This window comes from Callorhinus ursinus, unplaced genomic scaffold (genome assembly GCF_003265705.2).
Source record: "Callorhinus ursinus isolate GAN/ISIS: 27379988/994484 unplaced genomic scaffold, GSC_fseal_2.0 scaffold1, whole genome shotgun sequence".
In the NCBI taxonomy this organism is placed as follows: domain Eukaryota; kingdom Metazoa; phylum Chordata; class Mammalia; order Carnivora; family Otariidae; genus Callorhinus; species Callorhinus ursinus.
The window spans coordinates 32017485-32039053 of record NW_027397063.1 but is presented as its reverse complement, the minus strand read 5'-3'; the positions used below and the strand labels follow the sequence as shown (position 1 = coordinate 32039053).

At 35.5% G+C, this 21569-nt stretch overlaps 1 protein-coding gene across 3 annotated transcripts in view; it reads right to left on the bottom strand.

Moving 5' to 3' along the window:
* Positions 1-21569, bottom strand: part of ZNF654 (zinc finger protein 654) — an 83317-nt gene that overhangs the window by 27859 nt on the left and 33889 nt on the right. For all 3 annotated transcript variants that reach the window (XM_073892164.1, XM_025872995.2, XM_073892176.1), the window contains one exon: positions 8410-8491. In XM_073892164.1, coding sequence (XP_073748265.1) covers positions 8410-8491 — 82 coding nt within the window. Of the gene's footprint in view, positions 1-8409; positions 8492-21569 lie in introns of those variants that run through there.

Genomic DNA, 21569 nt, shown 5'->3' with positions numbered 1-21569 from the left:
AGAATAGATTAAGTGTAATACTGGTTGAAGGTAAGACTTAGGCCCTTGTCCTACTTCTATAAACCTCAACTCCATCGGAGCTTAATTTTCTGATCTGTAAAATAAGGGATTATTGGATTAAACAATTATCTCAAAATTATAAAAATCCATGAATGCCTATTAATTACATAAATTTGATTTTTAAAAATAACTAGTATCATGTACTTAGTGAGCTATTTAAGATGCCTCATTTGGGGACTTTAGAAAAAATGGCTATTTAAATATAAGTAATTGTTCCCTGTTTAATAAACATGACTACATTTTTATACATTTTAAAAATCTTAAGTAGTAAATGTAAATGTTACTTAAATTAGCAATTGGAGTCTTATCTGAAGGGGAAGCCAATCAGAAGTCCAGCAAAACTTTCAACTGAGAGCATAACCAAATTTCAGAATCGGTGATTGCCATGCTAATGAAAGCACAACCCTACCAGTAACATCTTTAATTTGGTAAGGAAATAACATGGCCAACAGTGAAATGCTATTGTTATGATTCTAACCTATAAGACAGACCTTGACACAGAATTAAGGTGTGTGCAAGATTTACTTGAGTACAGGTTCCCATACAAAAAAATAAATATAAAATCTGATTCAGCGGAAAGAGCAACAGAGTTAGTCAAGACAACAGGTCACAGTACTGGCACTGCTACAAATTGGGCAAGTTAATCTCCAATAAATATTACTGAATGGACGAATGAATGAATTTCCATGTCCTTGGTTTCATCATGTATTAAAGTTAGACTGGATTTAATGACCTTTACATTGCTTCACAGCTAAATTTTCTATGATCTAGTATATTATCTGGGAAAACATAAACTACTTCAAGCACTAATATGCTCATAATTCTAGTTATTAGGACACTATAGAATCATCTTTCAGTGATCAATAAATGCCTCAATGACCCTGATGCGCTGTCAGAGCTATTTTCAAAGTATTAATCTTATCATTGATTTTGAAGGCACTTCCATGCCTGCTCCTGACAACACAAAATTGTAAGATGCTCAGAATGTAAGATCTTTGTTTATAGTTGGATACTATGTATGAATAACTATCAATGCACAATGTTTAGTACCTGCTTTTGAGATGACTGCCGTTCCATGTGTCAGGGTATACTGGCCTTTCCTGAGATACACAACTTATTGATGCTGACAGCCTTATCTTTTGGAGGCTTGTCTTGATCCCTTGAGCTTAACTGTCTCAAGTTTATAAATTATATTATGCTTGAAATAACTCTGGCTCTTAAATTTCTTCAAAGTGATCACAGAACTTCAACAGTTGAGGTAAAATATTTCCTTCTCAGATTTTTAAAAAAAGCAAGAGAAAGTGAAAACATTTCTGAGTTGGTAATATACAAGAATTATTAATAGTAGTAACAAGTTCAGACATATAAATGACAGTGAAAAAATATCAAAGCTTTACCCATTTCAACACAAAATTTATCTAAGGAATATAATTTTTATAAAATGATTTCAGAATCTGAAATTTTAATTTTAACATCAGTCTTTTTCATTCCCAATGCTAAATATGTGGCATACTTGTTAAGCATGTTTCTTTCAGAGACAGTGAAATCTCTTCCCTTATACCTTTTTCACAATTAAGCAGACTTCAATTTCTCTTTTTTTCTACATGCTGCCAAAGTAGAATCCACAAATAAATATTCAGTGGTTTAATCCCCTGAATGCATTTGTTGATCTGTCCCCCATCTCACTGTACAGTAGTAACGAGTGGTCCATGAGGTAAATTTCAGAAAATGTACCTGTTTCTTGTTTTTTAGAGTTCAGCAATGATGATACATCTCTAAGAGGGATTTTTTTTTTTTTTAAAGAAAGAAATGCCTATGAACTTATTTATCCTTCATTTGCGTTGGCAAACATACCAATGCTAGGGGCTAAGACTACTAAGTGCTGGAGACACAGGGATGAAAGTTGCCTCTGCCCACGAGCTCTAACGGCATAGTTGGAGAGGCTTATCAAGCCACAGACAGAACACAGAGGGATTAGTGTTTCAGTAACAGTAGAAAAGCTTGTGGCGGGGTGAGTGGGGTGGCATCATATGCAGTCAAAATGGAATTAAGCAGAGAGAGGAGAGAACTTCTTTTAGAGAAGAAAAAAATATGTGAACACAAATTTTGAAACTGCTCCTCAAAATTTCTTGATATTATTAAGTTGGTATTATCATATTCTCTAAAAGCATTTTAACCAGTACTACAAAGGTGGTTTGAATACCAAGATTAGGATTTTACCAAATTAAGTCTTTGGGCAGCTTACTGCAAGTAGTCTAGGAAGGGAACACAGTCCAGAAGGTTTTAGTAGAAAGTAGGTTCTTCATATTAGGGGCACCTGGGTGGCTTAGTCAATTAAGTGTCCAACTCTTGATTTTAGCTCAGGTCATGATCTCCGAGTAGTGAGATCGAGCCCCACCACTGGGCTCCACACTCAGTGTTCAGTGGGGAGTCTGCTTGAGATTCTCTCTCTCCCTCTCCCTCTGTTCCTCTCTCCCATGTGCACTCTCTCACACATGCACTCTCTCCCTCAAATAAAATAAATAAATCTTTTAAACCATATTAGCTAAAAATAAAATCTGGGAGGTATGCTGGGTTATAATGCCACTGACTTCCATTAGGGAAAATCAACATTTGCCCCAGTGAAATAGGATGGGCATAACAACTTAAATTCCTCTCTTGTGGCTGGTTCTTTTACTTTTGATTCTTTTTGCTCTTCTTTTACAATGCTATCACAATAAAATAGTGTTGGGCCTCCTCCTGTTTGGGAGGTTGTATCCCCTATCTCTTCCCATCTGCTTCCCCCAAATATCCAAAGAAGGACAAGCAGATTGAAAAATAGGGTAGAATCTCAGGAAAGAAAGTTTAACTAAGACCTACTTCTATTCTGAACAAAAAAGACCTTTGTGACTTACACACTGACCCCAAGGGATGAGGACAGAATTTTCACTGAGGTCAGGGCAGGCTTACTAAAACAACTGCAGAGCTCTAGCAGTAAGGCTTTTAGATTATTGGTTAGCATTTTGCTGACTACTCCAGGGTCTCTCCCCCCCCCCTAAATTGGGGCTGGGGAGGCTTTATAACATCTATTTTTCTCTTGATTTATAAAAGTAATACATGTTCTTGGTTAAAAACAAACAAACAAAAAAGGCAAGAAAGATACAAATACAGACCCATCAATCTAACCATCACTGGGCATTAGTACTTGGATGTTCCAAAGATATTTAAAACTCTGTCTAGAATGGAAGTTATCTTCTTTCTATATCCTGTTCTTCCCCCTATAATCACTGCTCACTTAGTGAATGGCACTACTCTATATGGTTACATCAGCTTAAATGCCCCCAAAATATACCTGATTCTTCCCTATCTTACTTATCTCCATCCAATCAATACCATAATCTGGGATTTTAGTTCCTTATCATTATGTGTGTGCTTGTATTTTCTTTTCCCAGAATCATTTCCAACATTAAAGAATTTTCATTACAGCCATATTAATAACAGTCTACTAATTTTTACTTGTTCCCTCACATCAGTCCTATTTTTTAATTCTATAACAACTCTTATTTGTAAATTCTTTGTTTTGACCATTTCTTAAATCAGCTGGCATACTTTTTTTTTTCTGATAAAAGACTTATAGTTGCTTTGTTTTTCTAGTATTTGGACTATTTCTTTCTGTTGCCCTCTCTCATAAACTATAGGGCTTGGCAGCAGTATTATTAAAAAATATTTTTTCCCTTAAAAACTCCATAGACATTATTTATTTATTCTGGTATTTGTTACAGTGGAGAAGTTCACTGGCAGCCTGATTTTATTTTTACCTTTGTGAGAATCCTGTTTTACATGAGTCCTGCATTTGTAGGAACTTTCCTTTATCCTGAGAATTGAAGACTCCAATAAGATATGGCTGCATGTAACTATTGAGAATACATTTTTAGAGAACTGTTTCCTTCACTGATTGAGTTTTTTCTGGAGCTAATCTGCTATTGATCATCTACTTTTAATTTAGTAGTTTCATCTCCATACAATATTTTAACTCCATACATTCTCTGGGATGGTCCCTTCTTTACAATTTCACTTCCAGTTTCATGGAGAATACCCTGAACTCAACCACAGAAAGAACAAAACTGATCTTTTTTTTTTTTTTTAGCTGTCTTACCTTAACCATGTTAACTGATGATAACTGGCATTAATCTCCTTATTCATCTTTACCTAGAATATCTAGAAAGAGAGCTGTTTTACTAATGGGTAAATAAGTCTCTCTGACTCCTTTAAGCTCAACCAAGATGGAAGGGAAAAGGTTCTAAGTTTACTTTGTTAGATCAATGGCCCACGAGGCAGTAAAGAGGAAGCTACAGTGGGAGACAACCACACCTCTTTACAAAACTTTCTAATCTCTGGGTATTGGGGCAGGCTGCATTTAGTTTGGGTCATACTCTCATTTTCTCAATGGAAGGAATGCTTTCATGGAGAGCCATACATCCCATTTTTAATATTGATAGCTTAGTCATATCAGTATTCCTGTTCTGTGGGCTTGGAGGCACACCTGGCGCACTTTCAAGAAGCACCAATAAGAATGAGATTGGCCATACACCTAATGCCCCACAATCTGGAATTTTTTCTAGTCCCCACCATTACAAGCTGATAGGGGTAGGGGGCATTACTGGATAGCATTTGGAAGGCCTTCCCTCTCTTTCCCCTATTTAATCACATTCCGTTAATCAAGTATGGTTTGGCCTATCACTTGAGATGGATTCATCCCTGAGGGCTTGATATAGATCCTGATCCTAGTTTCCAACATTCATAAGGAATTTTATTCTCATGTTATTTTTATCATTGGGAATCTAAATTTAATTACATTAATGGGTTTTGGAGACCCAGTGTATGAATTCAATCACAAGCCTATGGAAAGCTTACCAATGAACAATTAAAAATAATAATAAGGTAGGCTCATCATATAAGAAATGTGTCATCTTTTTTTGAGGTAAAGAAAAATTATCAAAAGACAAAAACTAAGAAAGCAAACGTTTAGAAGCCAGCAAACAGAACATCTGGCTCTAAGAATGAAATTTCCTCTTGGAATAAGGTAGAGAAAAAATTACAGTCAGCCAATAACAAGATTTAAAATTTCTACTTGAGCAGCTCAGATTTTAGGAGATCAGAAATTCATTGAAGAAAAGAGTAACTTAAGAATAAACTTAAGGGCCAGGTTTTCGTCTTACTGTGAAAACAGAAATCCAGGTAGGAGGACTTCAGAGCCACATGCCAACAGGAGGGATAATTAACTCAAATCCAGCAAAGAAAGTTAATCCCCTGTTAACTCAGATTGTGTTCCAGGGACAAGCACCATAGCCATCACTTCTGAGCATGATAGAAATGTAGACTCTCAGGCCCCCACCACTCCAGAACTACTGAATCAATATCTGCATTTTAACAAGATCCCCAGGTACATTAAAGTATGAGCAACATTAATTTCATCCTACTTATGGTAGAGGAAGAAAGCCCAAGATCTTAAGCTGGTAGAAATCTTTATGAAAGATGAATAGTAATGAACCACTTGGGGAAATAGGGTTTGCATTAGAAAATATAAAAACATTCCAAAAAGTGACATTGGGATTATCACTGGACTATCAAAGATAAGTCAAAAGCCTGGGGAAATTACAAAGCTTAGCAAATGCAAGAGTTTAGGGAAGTGTACATGATGGACTACATGTTGGCCCTCCGTGGGTCCCTAAGGGCACAGGCCTGAAAGCACCAAATAGCAGCAGCTCAGTTCAGAAAACGGAGGACGAAAGGTGGTGAAATCTCTCCTAGGAGGCAGGAGTTAGAGGCTTGAGAAAATTCAGAGTAGGAAGAAAGAAGTTGGAAGTAGGAAGAAGCCATAGCAACAAAAGTGGCAGAAGTGGCATAGAGATTTTAAAAACAAAAGAGAACAAAAGGAGGGTTGGGCTTTAGAAATTGAGCAGAAGATAGTAAAGGGTACAAAACCAAGAACTCTTCCCTGAGGAATTATTTTGAAAACTGAATGGAAACCCTGCTCAAAAAAAAAAAGAAAAAAGAAATTTTTATCCCTTCACAGATGTTATGATTTCACACATTTAAAACATAATTGAAATATCGTCTCTCATCTACTCTACAAACACTTCAGCAGTTCCCATTATCAGTGCTCAGTTAACATCTTCATGAGGCATTTTCTGACTATTCATTTAAAACTGAAATTTCTTTCCCCAATACCACTATGCCAGCACTCCCTAGCTCCCTGGCCTGCTTCATTTTCCTGTGAGTCATTTGTCACTTTCTAAAATAATCTTAATTTTACAAAGATTTGATTTATTGTCTTTATGTCTTTTTACTGGAATTAAACTCCACAATAGGAGGGTTCTTCTGGTTTTGCTTACTACTGTTTTTCCCAGAACTTAGTGCCTAGCATATACTAGAGACTTAATAAATATTTGCCTAGTAAAAATTCAAAAATGGAATGCCAAGAACACAAGTGTCAAAGGAAAAATAGAATGGAAAATTACAAAGTTTTAAATACTGAATATAGACTTTAATTAGAGTGGGGCACCTGGCTGGTTCAGTTGGAAAAGCATAGGACTCTTGATCTCAGGGTCATGAGTTTAAGCCCCACATAGGATGTAGAGATTACTAAAAAAATAAATAAATAAACTTAAAAAAAATTTAAGCAAGTAGAATGTTTAATATAATATACCTAGTTTTACTGATTCTAAGATGCATTTTTTTCCTATTTTTACAACTCTAAAATCAGAGTATGTTTTATAGTCAACACTATCTTAGAATCCAAGCCAGCCTGGTAATGATCGCAAGGTAGTTGTCATTCTGTATCCACGGACATTCAAAGAGACAGCATGAAAACTTGCAAAAAGGTATACTGGTGACTCCGAATAAAATGCAACAGACTAGCAGAGCACTCTTAACTTGTGGGAGGCAAATGGTATGGGGAGGGCATAGGGCAATTAATGTAATTTAACAATACTCTGAAGCAGGAGTCAAAAGCTGGCTGGTTAAACAGAACCCTAAAACCAGCTTAAGCTTTGGGTGCCTGGGTGGCTCAGTCGTTAAGCGTCTGCCTTCGGCTCAGGTCATGATCCTAGGGTCCTGGGATCGAGTCCCACATCAGGCTCCCTGCCTGGCAGGAAGCCTGCTTCTCCCTCTCCCACTCCCCCTGCTTCTGTTCTTGCTCTCGCTGTCTCTGTCTCTGTGAAATAAATAAATAAAATCTTAATAAAAAAAAAACAGCTTAAGCTTTTAAAAGTCCAGTGCCAATGGCTTTTAGCTCTTTTATCAACTATTTTAGGAAATGCTACCTTCTGTGCCACTGAAGACAAAATGGTATAGAAAAACAGACAGTGACTGAGTGGAAAAACAAATCTAGAGTCAGATTCTAAAAGTGAAGAAGTTCTAGATATATCTTAGCCATTTAAGTCTGCTTCTAATTTTCCTATGTCTATGTATGCACCAGAGTGAGCAATCATAAAAATCTATTTTAATTCAGTCTAAAAGCTCTCTTTCAATAAATACAAAATAAAAATTCCAGGTGAGAGAAAGCACTGCATGACGTTTCTGTTACTATGCTGATCTCCTTCCTTAAGATGGACTCCTGGTTGACCACAAGCCTCTCTTACTAACACATAATAGGAATAAATGTAAGATGTCTGAACACTTTACCCCTAGATGGAGCTCAAAGTACATCTTCCTTTATTCCACCCTAGAGAATAATGATGAGATGACAAGGACATATTAGTGAGCCATAGCACTAGGTACTGCTTCCCAAGTAAATGGTAAAAAGATCAATGATCAAATGTTCTTGCGTCTACAGGTCTTTGGATCTTTGTCATTCCCTTCAGGATTTACTTTCTCCTCTCATATAGTACGTGCCAAAAAAAAAAAAAAAATTGCTTCCTATCTTGAGAAGGCTATTGAGAAAATAAATGAGAAAATCAGGATATAGCCAAGGGGAAAAACTGACATGGGACAGACAGCCGGCTTTTAGGCTAGACAAGAAGAGTCCTTCTTGAGTTCTACATGGGGCTTTGAAACCAAAGCCTATAGCAATAAAAAGTGTGAGTATATGTGCAAGATGTGCTTAGGAATCTACAAGGGTGGTAGCAGCAAGCTCTGGTCTAGCAAATGTGGAACTGGAATGTTAATTTGAACTGCTTTTAGTAATATAGCTAAAAGTTAATTTTAAGAACCTTATTTTTCTGCTAGTAAAATATATAGGATTCTAACCATTGCCATCTTAGTAAATATAAAAACTTAAAAGCAATAAACAATCAATATATCATTTTTAGGGGGAGAATAACGCATGTGTTAAACATAGACAAAATGTGAAAGAGTAAACTGTTTTACCTGGAATGATCCAAGAATATCCTTTAGGGGCTCTTCATAAAACTCATCTCTTCCAAAGAACAGCAGCAACTCAAAGAAGCTCCTAGAAAGAATAAGTGAATAATAACTTTCATTGCTTCTTTAATTTTTTTTTTGCCCCAATTTAAAATATTCTCAAGAGATAAAAGCTATGTAATATCAGACATTTGGTTTTAAAATAGCCAGATTTGAATCATTACATTGATCATTTAAGATTCATGTTAGGTTTTCAGTGAAATTTTAATAGAAGAGTCTTCAAAGAAAACACAAAGAAATATACTGAAGTTCTAGAACTATAGAATGAACAATTACATTACTCATGCCTACCAGTGTTCACAATGCAAAAAAAAAAACAAAAACGCAGTGGTACACCAGGTGGCAAAAATGTTGCTACACGTCAAGATGGTTTAAAATGGGTCCAGCTTCACCCTTGTACAATGGGCCCCTTAGAAAATTCAAAATCTAATTTTCTTCAGATGGATATAAAGGATGGATAAAATTAACACAAAGGTATAAGAAAATTAGTCACTGTGAAACTCTCTGCCAACATTTATGTTATAGTAGTATCACCAATTAGGTATCTAATAAACGATACATGGGTTCTCAAACTCTGGGCTTACCTTGATTATCCCACTCGTGACAGACAGCCCAAAAGTCTGTGGTTCCTCCTTTTTAAATAAACTAAATACTTCATGTGTCTTTAATAATTCATAATTTCATACAGGAAGAAATATGACTTATTTCCTAATCATGAGCATGAAAAACTATGAAAATTATTTAGTATTACTTAGCAGTCCTAAAGTAGAGCAAATGACAAATACCACAGAATCCTTAGATTTTAATTCACCTACAAGATCCTCAACTAGGAATACCCAAAGTTGTATTTTTTAATCACTTTTTGCCTTTAATCCAAATTAATCTCTAAGAATGAAGTTTTTAGAATGCAAACACAACTATGAGACTATGTAGTTTTAAAAAAATTATATAAAAGATCCAAGTATTACATAATTAAATACTTCTAAATAACCATGCCCCATAACATATTTTATAAAACTTTAACTACTTAAAGTAGTTAAAAACAATTTTTAAATGTCAACAGACCAAAATATATAAAAGAAGTCAAAGAAAATGATACATAGAGAAAGAATCTTTGTTGATTTCCTTAATTAAAAAGCTTAAACAAGTAATTTTTATTTATTTTTTAAGTAGGATCCACGCTGGGCGTGGAGCCCAATGCAGGGCTTGAACTCATGACCCTGAGATCAAGACCTGAGCTAAGATCAAGAGTCATACACAACCTAGGGCACCTGGGTGGCTCAGTCGTTAGGCTTCTGCTTTCAGCTCAGGTCACAATCCCAGGGTCCTGGGATCGAGTCCCACATTGGGCTCCCTCCTTGGGGGGAAGCCTGCTTCTCCCTCTCCCACTCCTGTTGTTTGTGTTCCTGCTCTATCTCTGTCTCTGTCAAATAAATAAAAAAGAGTCATACACAACCCAATGAGCCACCCAGACACCGCTGAAGAAAAAGTTAACAACCTGGTAAAACACTGGGAGAGGACTACCTCACAGAAAAGAAACACAAGTGAATTTTTTTTCAAATATGAAAAGATGTTCTACTTCACTCAAATAAGTAAAAATTTATGAAGATGAAATACCTTTCCTATCATATTTATGATAGGAATGAAAATGTGGACATATTCTACGATGGCTCTGATATAGAGAAATAAGCTCTGGTATCCTGTTGGAGGTGTGGTAGGAGGTACTACCACTTTTAAAGGGCAACGCAGTAACAGTCATCAGAAAATTTACAATATGCCCATAATCATTTGACTTAGCAATTCCACTTATAAAACTAAATCAGCCAAATATATACATATTAGCTCAAAGACTATATAGGGATATGCATCCACAAATGATTTGTAATAGCAAAAGAATAGAAACATACTAAATGTCTACCACAGGGGACTGGGAAAATTAATTACAATACACCCATACAATGAAATATAATACAAATGTTAATGAGAATATTAGTGAGAATACACTTAAATCTATATGAATAGACAAGGGGAAATTCCAAGATATACTGTTAAGAAAAGATGCAGAAATAGATTAATTACATTACCATTTGTGTGGAGGGAGGGAGGGGAGAGAGGGCCCATGAATACCAATGCATATTGTCAAAGTATCTAGAGGGATATGCAACAAACTGGTAAAAGCAACTGACTCCACATTAAGTAAAATAGAATTTGGGGGCCAGGAATATAAAGAATTGTCATTATTAACCCTTTTGCAATTATTTATTTTCCTATCAATGAATATGAAAAAAGTCCCATCAATGTACCTCGGAATCCTCTCTATCCCTATACCATTAAATCACATCTACATCATCTTTAAATTTCTAATAGACCCTTCCTATGCTATTCCACACTCACTCACTCCTAAGTACGTGTTTAATATAGCTGCCGTTGTTATCATCCTAAAACACAGAATGATTTGACTACTTAACAGACTTTACAAACTGCTGTTTGGATTGTACCATCTAAAAGCAAAGACATTCAGCTGACACACTTATTTTGTATGGATAAAATATTTTTAAAAAACATTTTAGTTTTTTAAAAGATTTTATTTATTTATTTGACAGAGAGAGACACAGCGAGAGAGGGAACACAAGCAGGGGGAGTGGGAGAGGGAGAAGCAGGCTTCCCGCCGAGCAGGGAGCCCGACGCGGGGCTCGATCCCAGGACCCTGGGATCATGACCTGAGCCGAAGGCAGACGCTTAACGACTGAGCCACCCAGGCGCCCCTGGATAAAATATTTTTAAAAAACATTTTAGTTGCTAATATTTAAAAACTTTGCTACTTCAGATTAAATCTAGATTTCTCTGAGCTCCTATAAAACAGGAACCCCTATAACACAGAGTTTGCATCTCTCTGTGACAAAAGCTGAGCAGCTACTGCCTTTAGACAGAACACGAACCTCCTTTCCAATTTGCCAGTCTCCGTCCACTTCTCCAACATACTAGCTGCTTAACTTATTTTTTTACTATCATTCCCTTCCCATTCTATGTAGATATTTGAGATCATTAATCTACAGCAGGAAATACAAATTCCTTATCATGATATAAAAACTTTTATGTCTGATTCAAAACTATATTTACACACATAACTTTTATCAGAAATTTCATGCTCTCCAATCACAGCAAGCTTCTCCCCATTTCCTTAACTCCTATGCTCTTATGGTCTTTGGATCTATTTTGCTTCCTCAAGACCTATTTACACAATTTTACCTAGGAATCTGGTCTCAAATTCCCTTCCTTCTCTCCAAATATATAGCTGATTCTGTACTATCACAGTATTGTACTTTACGTATATATTATAACCTGTTGAAACACAGGCATTAAGTTTGCACTGCACTAAGTTTGCACTAAGTAGAAGGGAAAGGGATTGCATCATTATGTTGAGTAGATAGTACTGACTGCTAGGGCCATTAATTAATTATATTAAAAGAGGGAGAGAGATAGCAAAGGTTTTTAGTAGAAATAAAATGTGCTATTGAGTGTATTTAGATATGAGTATGCAGATGCATGTGACCTTGTACAGAATCCAACAAATATGCAGAATTATATGATGTCTGATTTATGTGAACATGAAAGGGGAGCCAACATTACAAAGACAGAGATCTGTGCAGGCCCCACTATCGGCTACCTCAATAACGAGGCCCAACTCTATGATAATGATAATAAAATGTTAAAACTGCATGCAAAGTAACAGTAAATAAAAACAAATCTAGCTAGCTCTGTCTTAGGGTTTCAGGGAAGTAAACAAGTATTTATGTGGTAGTGAAATCACTAGGGGAAAAATCTAGATTATATATAGAAGTAGAAACTTCAGGTTTCAAACCTGTTGTATTTCCTATTGACTGGTATAAAGGATCAACTAAATGTTTAGAGATCAAGTTACCTAGCCCTCATGGAAGAAAAGTCTATATGGTGGAGGGTGAGTCCAGACTAGAACAAAGTAGGACCCCCAAAATATATGCAGCAGTCTAGAGCAGGGCTGGCAGACTACTATCCACAGGCTAAATCTGACCCAATGACAGCCTCTTGAATAATGCATGATAAGAATAGTTAGCCATATTTAAACTGTTAAAAGAAGAAGAAGAAGAAGAAGAAGAAAAGAAGAAGAAGAAGAAGAAGAAGAAGAAGAAGAAGAAGAAGAAGAAGAAGAAGAAGAAAAGAAAAACCTGGAATAACTTTTCGTGACAGGTAAAAATGATCTGAAATTCAAATATCCTGTCAATAAATGACGTATTGTAAGGAAACAACCATACCCATCCATTTACATATTGGCTATGGCTGCTTGCACACTACAATGACAGAATTGAGTAGTGGTAACAGAAAGCTTATGAGCTAAGCCTTAAATATTACTGTCTGGCCCTTTACTCACCCATGGTCTACAGCCACAGTGTTTGGGTTTCAATCTCAGCTCCACCACTTTCTTCATATGTAACCCTGGGCAAGTCACTTAATAGCTCCATGCCTCAGTTTATTTGTTTATAAAATAGAAACAATAACTATCTTTTGTAAAGCACTTAGAACAATCAATCCCTGGTTGTGCTACTGATGCGCTAATAATAAAAGTACTGTTAATTTTTATTATTAACATTGCCATCAAAGTTCCTCCTTCAATAATCTAAGAGGAAACACGAGATCTTCATAGATTTGTTCTTCTCTGCTGTGTACTGTCAATTTTGTTGAAACATAAGACATCAATTTTTCTTCACTTAAATTATGAAGCTTTTTAAGATATATGACTAAACTCATCAAAGGGTTTCTAAAAATTTATTAGTGTATGTTAATATCAGTTTTTAATTTTGAATATGTTTAATATGTTTAATCTTTGTATAATGTATATTTAATACAATATTTAATATTACCAGTCGATATACTAATCAATTTATAATTAACCTTAGTCCAAGTTATGAGTTAACTAAAGTTCATTTGCATCAATTGAAATATTTATTCAAAATAGAATTACTTAAAATGATTTCTATAAAAACATAAATTATTTATAGTGGGTTATGTACATAATAAAGAGCATGCCTTTGAATTTAAAAAATTATACCATATATAATCATACTCATTTGACTTGCATCAATCAGTATATTGCTATGAGTTATGCAAGTTTAAATAACTCGAGTACTGGTACAGTCCCTATTTATGAAACAAACTATATGCTGCCATCATTATATTTTCTCATCTATTACAAATGGTAATAAAGTACCAGACTTCCTGAAAATAAGACACACAGTAGATTGTTTGGTAGTTATGAGAATTACTATTCTTTTTTTGGGTCTCTGTAGCATATAAGTAATTTTCACCCTGAAATACAAGAATGTGAATTTGTGTATTTATCCACCATAGGAAAATTCCACTGAAGTATGATGCTTAACTATCCAAATGCAAGAAATCCACTTACTAATATAGAATACAATAGAGCAAGACAAAGAAACAGAAACCACAAGCAAGAACTGGAGATACAGGGAACGGAGTGTACATATCTAAGACGTCTAATTATACTTGCACAAAAAAAAAAAGAGAGAGATGAGGTAAAGACAAAAACAAGATAAGACTTTTTCCTAATTGATGAAAAATACCAACCCTCAGATCTAGGAAGCCCAGGAAACCCCATAAGGATTAATAAAAATAAGTCTAAACCTAGCTAATCACAGTAAACTATAAAACATCAAATATAAAAAAAACAATGTATAAACAACCACAAAAAAATAGAAACTGTTTCCAAATAGGGAATTAAATTAGCAAGAAGGATCTAAGATGCAAATCAGTGAATATATAGGCTACAAATTTTGACACCATGAAGAAATAATCTCATTTGGGCTTTAAAATACAGCAAAAATACATGACATAAATAGCATTTAAGTTGGAAGGAGAAATTTTAGCATTATTGTTCCAGTGTCCTTAGACTGGAGGAAGGTAATTTAAAATTTACATATAAATAAAAGTACCTGCATCTTTTTGTGGAGGTAGGAGAATTGATTATCTAGAAAGTTGAGTATCTAGAAAAACCATGAAACAGTAAGAGCAATGAAAAGGAGCAAGCCAGTATTAAAACATTTTGTATATATACAAAATAACTGAACATTTTGTATATATACAACTATAACTGAACCACCATTGTATTGGCATATGAACAAAGAGCCTAATGAAATGAAAAATCCAAAAATTGACCAACTGATGTGAAAAATGCATATATGACAAAAGCAGCATCTCAGATCAGTAGGGAAAAAGTTGACTTCTTTGTATTGGATAGTCAAATGTTATAAGACAAAACTGATTCACTCTAGCTTCCAAACAAGAAAATATTCAAAGTGGATCAAAAACTTAAATATAAAAAATTGGACATTACAAATATCAGAAAAAAATCCCATATAACCTGGTTATAAACAAATCATTTTTCTTTAAATCATTAACTATGATTCAAGATGCAAGAGCAATAGAGGAATACTGACAAATTTTAAATACATTTTAAAATGTCTAAAAATACAAACAACATAAGTAAAATCAAAAGATAAATGAAAAAATAATGGTTTGTAAGGATATGCAAAAAGATGTTCAACTTCACTCACAATAAGAAAAATACAAATTAAGGGGTGCCTGGATGGCTCAGTTGGTTAAGCATCAGACTCTTGGTTTTAGCTCAGCTCATGATCTCAGGGTTGTGAGATGGAGCCCCATGTCAGGCTCTGCTCAGTGTGGAGTCTGCTTGTCCCTCTCCCTCTGTTCCTCCCTCCATTCTTGCTCTCTCAAATAAATAAAAAATCTTAAAAAGAAAAGAAAATACATATTAAAACTACACTGAAGGCTGTCTGGGTGGTACAGTTGGTTGAGCATTCACCTCTTGATTTTGGCTCAGGTCCTGATCTCAGGGTCCTAAGATGGGGCCCTGCATTGGGCTCTGCACTCAGCATGGAGTCTGCTAAGAATTCTCCCTCCCTCCCTCTCTGCCCCTCCTGCTTGTGCTTTCTCTCTAAAATAAATAAATAAATAAATCTTTTTAAAAAAATACACGAAAATGCCATTACTCCTCTGTTAGATTAGCAAAAAAAATCAAAAGTTTGATAACACAAAATTGGTAAAGTTGAATGTAAACAAGGACTAATTTTGTGGGTGAGAATGCAAGATGGTATGAGCTGTTATAAAGAAAACTTTGGACTACTTAGCAAAATTACATATCTATCCATTCTTTGACACAGATTCTAGGAACCCACCCTAAAAATCTACTGGCAAAAACAAAAAAATGCATGCAAAAGGATATTAATCATAGCACTATTTATAATAGGAAAATAATAGAAACAATCCAAATATATATCATTAGCAGATATGATGGAATAAACTGGTACATCTACACAATAGAATACTATGAGGTATAAACAGAGACTTGAACTAAATCTTTATCTCCAAGGAGTACTCTCTAAGATATAATATTAAGTTAAAAAAAAAAAAAGTGTGTATCTGTTTACATAAAAAGGGCATAAGGCTATGGTTATATATCTTAGTGGATCTTGTTTTTCTATCCAACTAACCAACTTTTGTCTTTTTTAATAGGTTTAGACCATTTACATGTAATATAATTTTTGATGTGCTTAGATTAAAACCTATTCTCTCAATAGCTATTTTCTATTCTATCTGGTTCACTATTGCACTTGACCTCTTCTTCCACCTATTTTTGGATTAAGTAACTTCATAATTCCATTTTATCTCCACTTAGTCTTAATATATCCACCTCTGTATTCAATGTTTTTAGTGATTACCCTAGAATTTACAATATATATCTTTAACAAATCCCATTATGCCTTCAGATATCATGCTGCTTTAGGTATAATAATCTTTGTGCTATTCTTGTCATTCATTTTCATTTTAAACATGCTATAAACCAACAGTGCTTCACTACAATTCTTGTTGTAATCTCAGCATTTAGAAAATATGACCCATAGGCTGCCTGCCAGTTTTTGTAAAAGTTTTATTGAGACACAGCTACATGCATTCATTTGTGTATTGTCTATGGCTGCCTTGGTGCTACAAGAGCAGAGTTGAGTAGTTACAACACCCTATAGTCTGCAGGTCTAAAAAAACCTGCCCCTTTAAAACAGTATTTACCAACTTCTGCTTTAGGCAGTTATGTTTCACAGATATTAAAAATAAGAAAATTCTATTTTATATTTATCTTCAGTTTTTATCATTACCAGCTCTCTTCATTTCTTTGGGTAGATTTTCTGTCTGGCATTGTATTAGTATGGTATCTTTTGTAGTTCACGTCTTCTGGAAATGAATAATTTCAGTTTCTGATTCCCTGAAAACATCTTTAATTTCCTTCTGACTGGAGAGTTATTTTTTTTTCTTTCAGCACTTTAAAGATGTTACTTCATTTTGTTTTTTTTTTTAAAGATTTATTTATTTATTTAAGAGAATGAGAGAGAGAGAGAGTACATGAGAGGGGGGAGGGTCAGAGGGAGAAGCAGACTCCCCGCTGAGCAGGGAGCCCGATGTGGGACTCGATCCCGGGACTCCAGGATCATGACCTGAGCCGAAGGCAGTCGCTCAACCAACTGAGCCACCCAGGCGCCCCACTTCATTGTGTTCTGACTGGCATGGTTTCTGAGATGTATTCTGTGTTTCTTTAATCTTCTAAATTAGGTAATGCCTTACTCTGGTGGCCTTTAAGATTTCCTCTCTGATTTTCAGAGTTTGAATGAGATGGATCTAGGTGATCTAGGTGGTAGGTCAGGGTGTATATGTTTGAAATTATCCTGCTTCTGAGTTTCCTGGATCTGTGGTTGGATGTCTTTCTTTATAGTTGGAAAATTCATGGCCATCACTTTAGCAGTATTTCTTCAGCCTCATTTTTCTTCTCCTAGGATTCTAGTAGACATATATTATACAGTTTCATATTTCCCTAAAGCTCTTTTTTAAGTGCTCTGTTTTTTCTTCTCTTTTTCTCTTTTACTTTTAGTCTGGGTAATTTCTATTGACTTACATTCAGGTTCGTTCATTCTTTCCTCAACTGTGTCAACTCTACTGATATGCCCATCAAAGGCATTCATCATCTATTATTGTGTTTTCCATTTCCAGCATTTCCATTTGAATCGTTCTTAAAGTGTCCCATCTCTCTGCTAAAATCCCCAATATTTAACCATGTTATCAACCTTTTCCACTAAAGCATTTATACCTGAATTTAGTTCTTCTAATTGATTTTCTCTTGATAGTGTCAATAACTTTTAGCTGAAAGCTGGATTTCATGATATACAACAGCATAGACTGATGTTAATAGTATTTATACCAGGGGATAGACATGCCTTTTCTTCCATTAGGCCTTTATTATGGAAATTTAAGTAAATCTAGTCATGAATTAAGTGGGTTTGAGTTATGTTTTTGCTATCATGACCTTCAGTATACCACCAGTTTCAAATTCCTTTACTGTTTTTTTTTTTTTTAAAGATTTTTATTTGACAGAGACAGAGAGAGAGAGAGCACAAGCAGGGAGGGAGCAGCAAAGAGGGAGAAGCTGGCTCTCCACTGAGCAGGGAGCCTGACACGGGCTCGATCCCAGGACCCTGGGATCATGACCTGAGCTGAAGGCAGATGCTTAACTGAGCCACCAAGGTGCCCCTCCTCTACTGTTATATTTAGGGTGGAGGCTGGGTTGCCAGATATTTTAGGTTTGGGAGGTCATGAGATCAAGCCCCGAGTCCGGTTCCATGGTTAACAGAGAGTCTGCCTTAGATTCTTTTTCTCCCTCTCCTTCTGCCCCTCCCTCTGCGTGCTCTCTCTCTCTCTCTCTCAAATAAAATAAACCTTAGGGTGCGTGGGTGGCTCAGTTGGTTAAGTGACTGCCTTCAGCTCAGGTCATGATCCCAGGGCCCTGGGATGGAGTCCTGCATCGGGCTCCCTGCTCGACAGGGGGCCTGTTTCTCCCTCTCCCACTGCTTGTGCTCTCCTGTTCTCTCTCTGCCAAATAAATAAAATATTTAAAAATAAATTAATTAATAATAAAATAAATAAATTTTTAAAAATACAAAGACTATTCTTAGCTTGGAAACCATATTAAAAGGGAGGGGCATGGGCAGCATTTGACCCATGGGCCATAGTTTGCCAACTCCTAAGGTAAAGAATAACCATGTTAAGAAAGATATAAACAACCCAAATAAAACTTTTATAGATCAAAAAATGTATCTGAGATGAAAAATACATTACATGGGATTAATATCAAATCAGATACTGCAGAAGATAACATCAGTGAAAACAAGAGAGAGCATTCTTAAAATAAAACACACCAAAAGAAAAAGGGACTGATAAAAATGAACAGAACCATCAGTAAACTGTGGATCCTTTGTGGATTCTCTTCAAGTGTCATCCCTTAAGAAAACATAATGATGCTTTCTAAAATAATTTTTGAGGGGGGCGCCTGGGTGGCTCAGTCCGTTAAGCAACTGCCTTCGGCTCAGGTCATGATCCCAGAGTCCTGGGATCGAGCCCCACGTCAGGCTCCCTGCTCAGTGGATAGCCTGCTTCTCCCTCTCCCTCTGCCTGCCGCTCTGCCTACTTGTGTTCTCTCTCTCTCTGTCAAATAAATAAATAAAATCTTTAAAAAAATAAAATAAAATAATTTTTGAGGGTGTTTGGCTGGCTCAGTCAGTAGAGCATGCATTTCTTGATCTTAGGATTGTGGTGTGAGCCCCATGTTGGGTATAAAGATTACTCAAAAATAAAAATCTTTTTATTTTTATAAAATTTCCCAAATTTGGTTAAACTTACTAAGTCCAAAGACCCAAGAAGCTTAAGATCAAGAAACATAAAGGAAACTACACAAGGCAAATTACAATCAAATTTCTTAAAACCAACCATAAACTTCAAAAGATACCAATAAGAAAATGAAGAGAGGCTAGAGTAGAAGTATTTACTAATCACTTATCTGATACTGAATGTATAAACAGAATATATAAAAAAGTCCTAACTCAATAAGGCAAACAATCCAACTGAAAAATGAGCAGAAGATTTGAATAGACACATTACCAAAGAAGACATGCTCTAGCAAGTAAGTATACAAAAAGATGGTTGCCATCAACAGCACTGAGGAAATGCATATTAAAGCCAAAATGAGATACCACCACATAACTACTAGAATGGCTATTATAAAAAAGACAAATAATATAAAAAGTGTTAGTGATGTGGAGAAACTAAGCCCCCATCCCCAGACAGCTGGTTAGAACTTCAAATGGTATAGTTACTTTGGACAGTTTGGCAGTTCTGTGTTGAACAAATGTTAAACATAACATATAACATCCATTCCTAGGTAGCTACTCAAGAGAAATAATAACATTTGTCCACACAAGACTTAATAATACACAAATGTTCAAAGCCAAAAATTGGAAACAATCCAAATATCCATTAATTGCTGAATGCATAAACAAAATGTACTATATCCATATAATGGAATACTATTCAGCACAAAAAGGAATGAGCTCCTGATAATGATAATATATATATCACATTTTCTTTACCCATTTATCCATCGATGGGAGCTGAGGTTCTTTCCATGTCTTAGCTATTGTAAATAATACTATAATAAACATAGGGGTAACAATATCTTTGCAAGATAATGGTTTTGTTTTCTTTGGATAAATACCCAGAAGACTTATTGGATTATACTTTCAATTCTTTGAGGGTACTCCACACCTTTTTTCATAGTGGCTGCAACAATTTACATTCCCACCAACAGGGCACAAGATTTCCATTTTCTCACATCCTTGCCAACACTTATTATTTCTTGTATTTTTGATACTAGCCATTCTAACAGGTGTGAAGTGGTAACTCACGGTGATTTGATTTGCATTTCCCTGATTATTAGTAATGAGCACCTTTTCATATACCTGTTGGCCAACTGCATATCTTATTTGGGAAAATGTCCATTCAGATCTTCTGACCATTTTTTAATTAAATTGTTTGGGTTTTTAATATTGAGTTATAGGAGTTCTTTATATCTTTGGGATATTAACCACCTCATCAGATGGATGATTTGCAAATATTTTCTCCCATCTAGTAGGCTGCTTTTCATTTTGTTGAGGGTTTCCTTTGTTGTGCATAAGCTTTTTAGTTTGATGTAAGCCCCCTTGTTTATCGTGCTTTTTGATGCCTTTGCTTTGGGTGTCAAATCCAAAAATAGCACTGCCAAGACTAACATCAAGGACCTTATCACCTATGTTTTTTTCTGGGAGTTTTATGGTTTCAAGTCTTAAGTTCAAGTCTTCCACCCATTTTGAGTTGATTTTTGTGTATGGTCTAAGACAGTGGTCTAGTTCCATTCCTTTGCATGTGGCTATCCAGTTTTCCCAGCACCATTTACTAAAGAGATGGTCCATTCCCCAATATATAATCTTTGCTCCTTTGATGTAAATTAACTGACCATATATGCGTGAATTTACTTTTGGGCTCTCTATTCTGTTATATTAATCTATGTGTCTGTTTCTATGCTAATACCATACTGTTTTGATTACTACAGCTTTGTAATATAGTTTGAATTCAGGTCATATGATGCCTCCAGCTTTGTTCTTCCTTCATTACATTCAAATCGTAGGAATTATTTGTTCTATTTCTGTGAAAAATGCCATTGGAGGGCGCCTGGGTGGCTCAGTTGGTTGGGCGACTGCCTTCGGCTCAGGTCATGATCCTGGAGTCCCGGGATCGAGTCCCACATTGGGCTCCCTGCTCAGCGGGGAGTCTGCTTCTCCCTCTGACCCTCTTCCCTCTCGTGCTCTCTATCTCTCATTCTCTCTCAAATAAATAAATAAAATCTTTAAAAAAAAAAATGCCATTGGATTTTTGATAGAGACTGCACCGAATCTGTAGATTGCTTTGGGTGGTACGAACATTTTAACATTAATTCCTCCAATCCATGAGTATGGAGTATCTTTCCATTTATTTGTGTCTTCTTCAATTTCTCTTCTTTAGTGCCACATAGTGTTCAGTGTACAGGTCTTTCACTACCTTGGTGAAATTTATTTCTAGGTATTTTATTCTTTTTGATACAGTTGTAAATAGGACTGTTTTCTTAATTTCTCTGGCAGTTC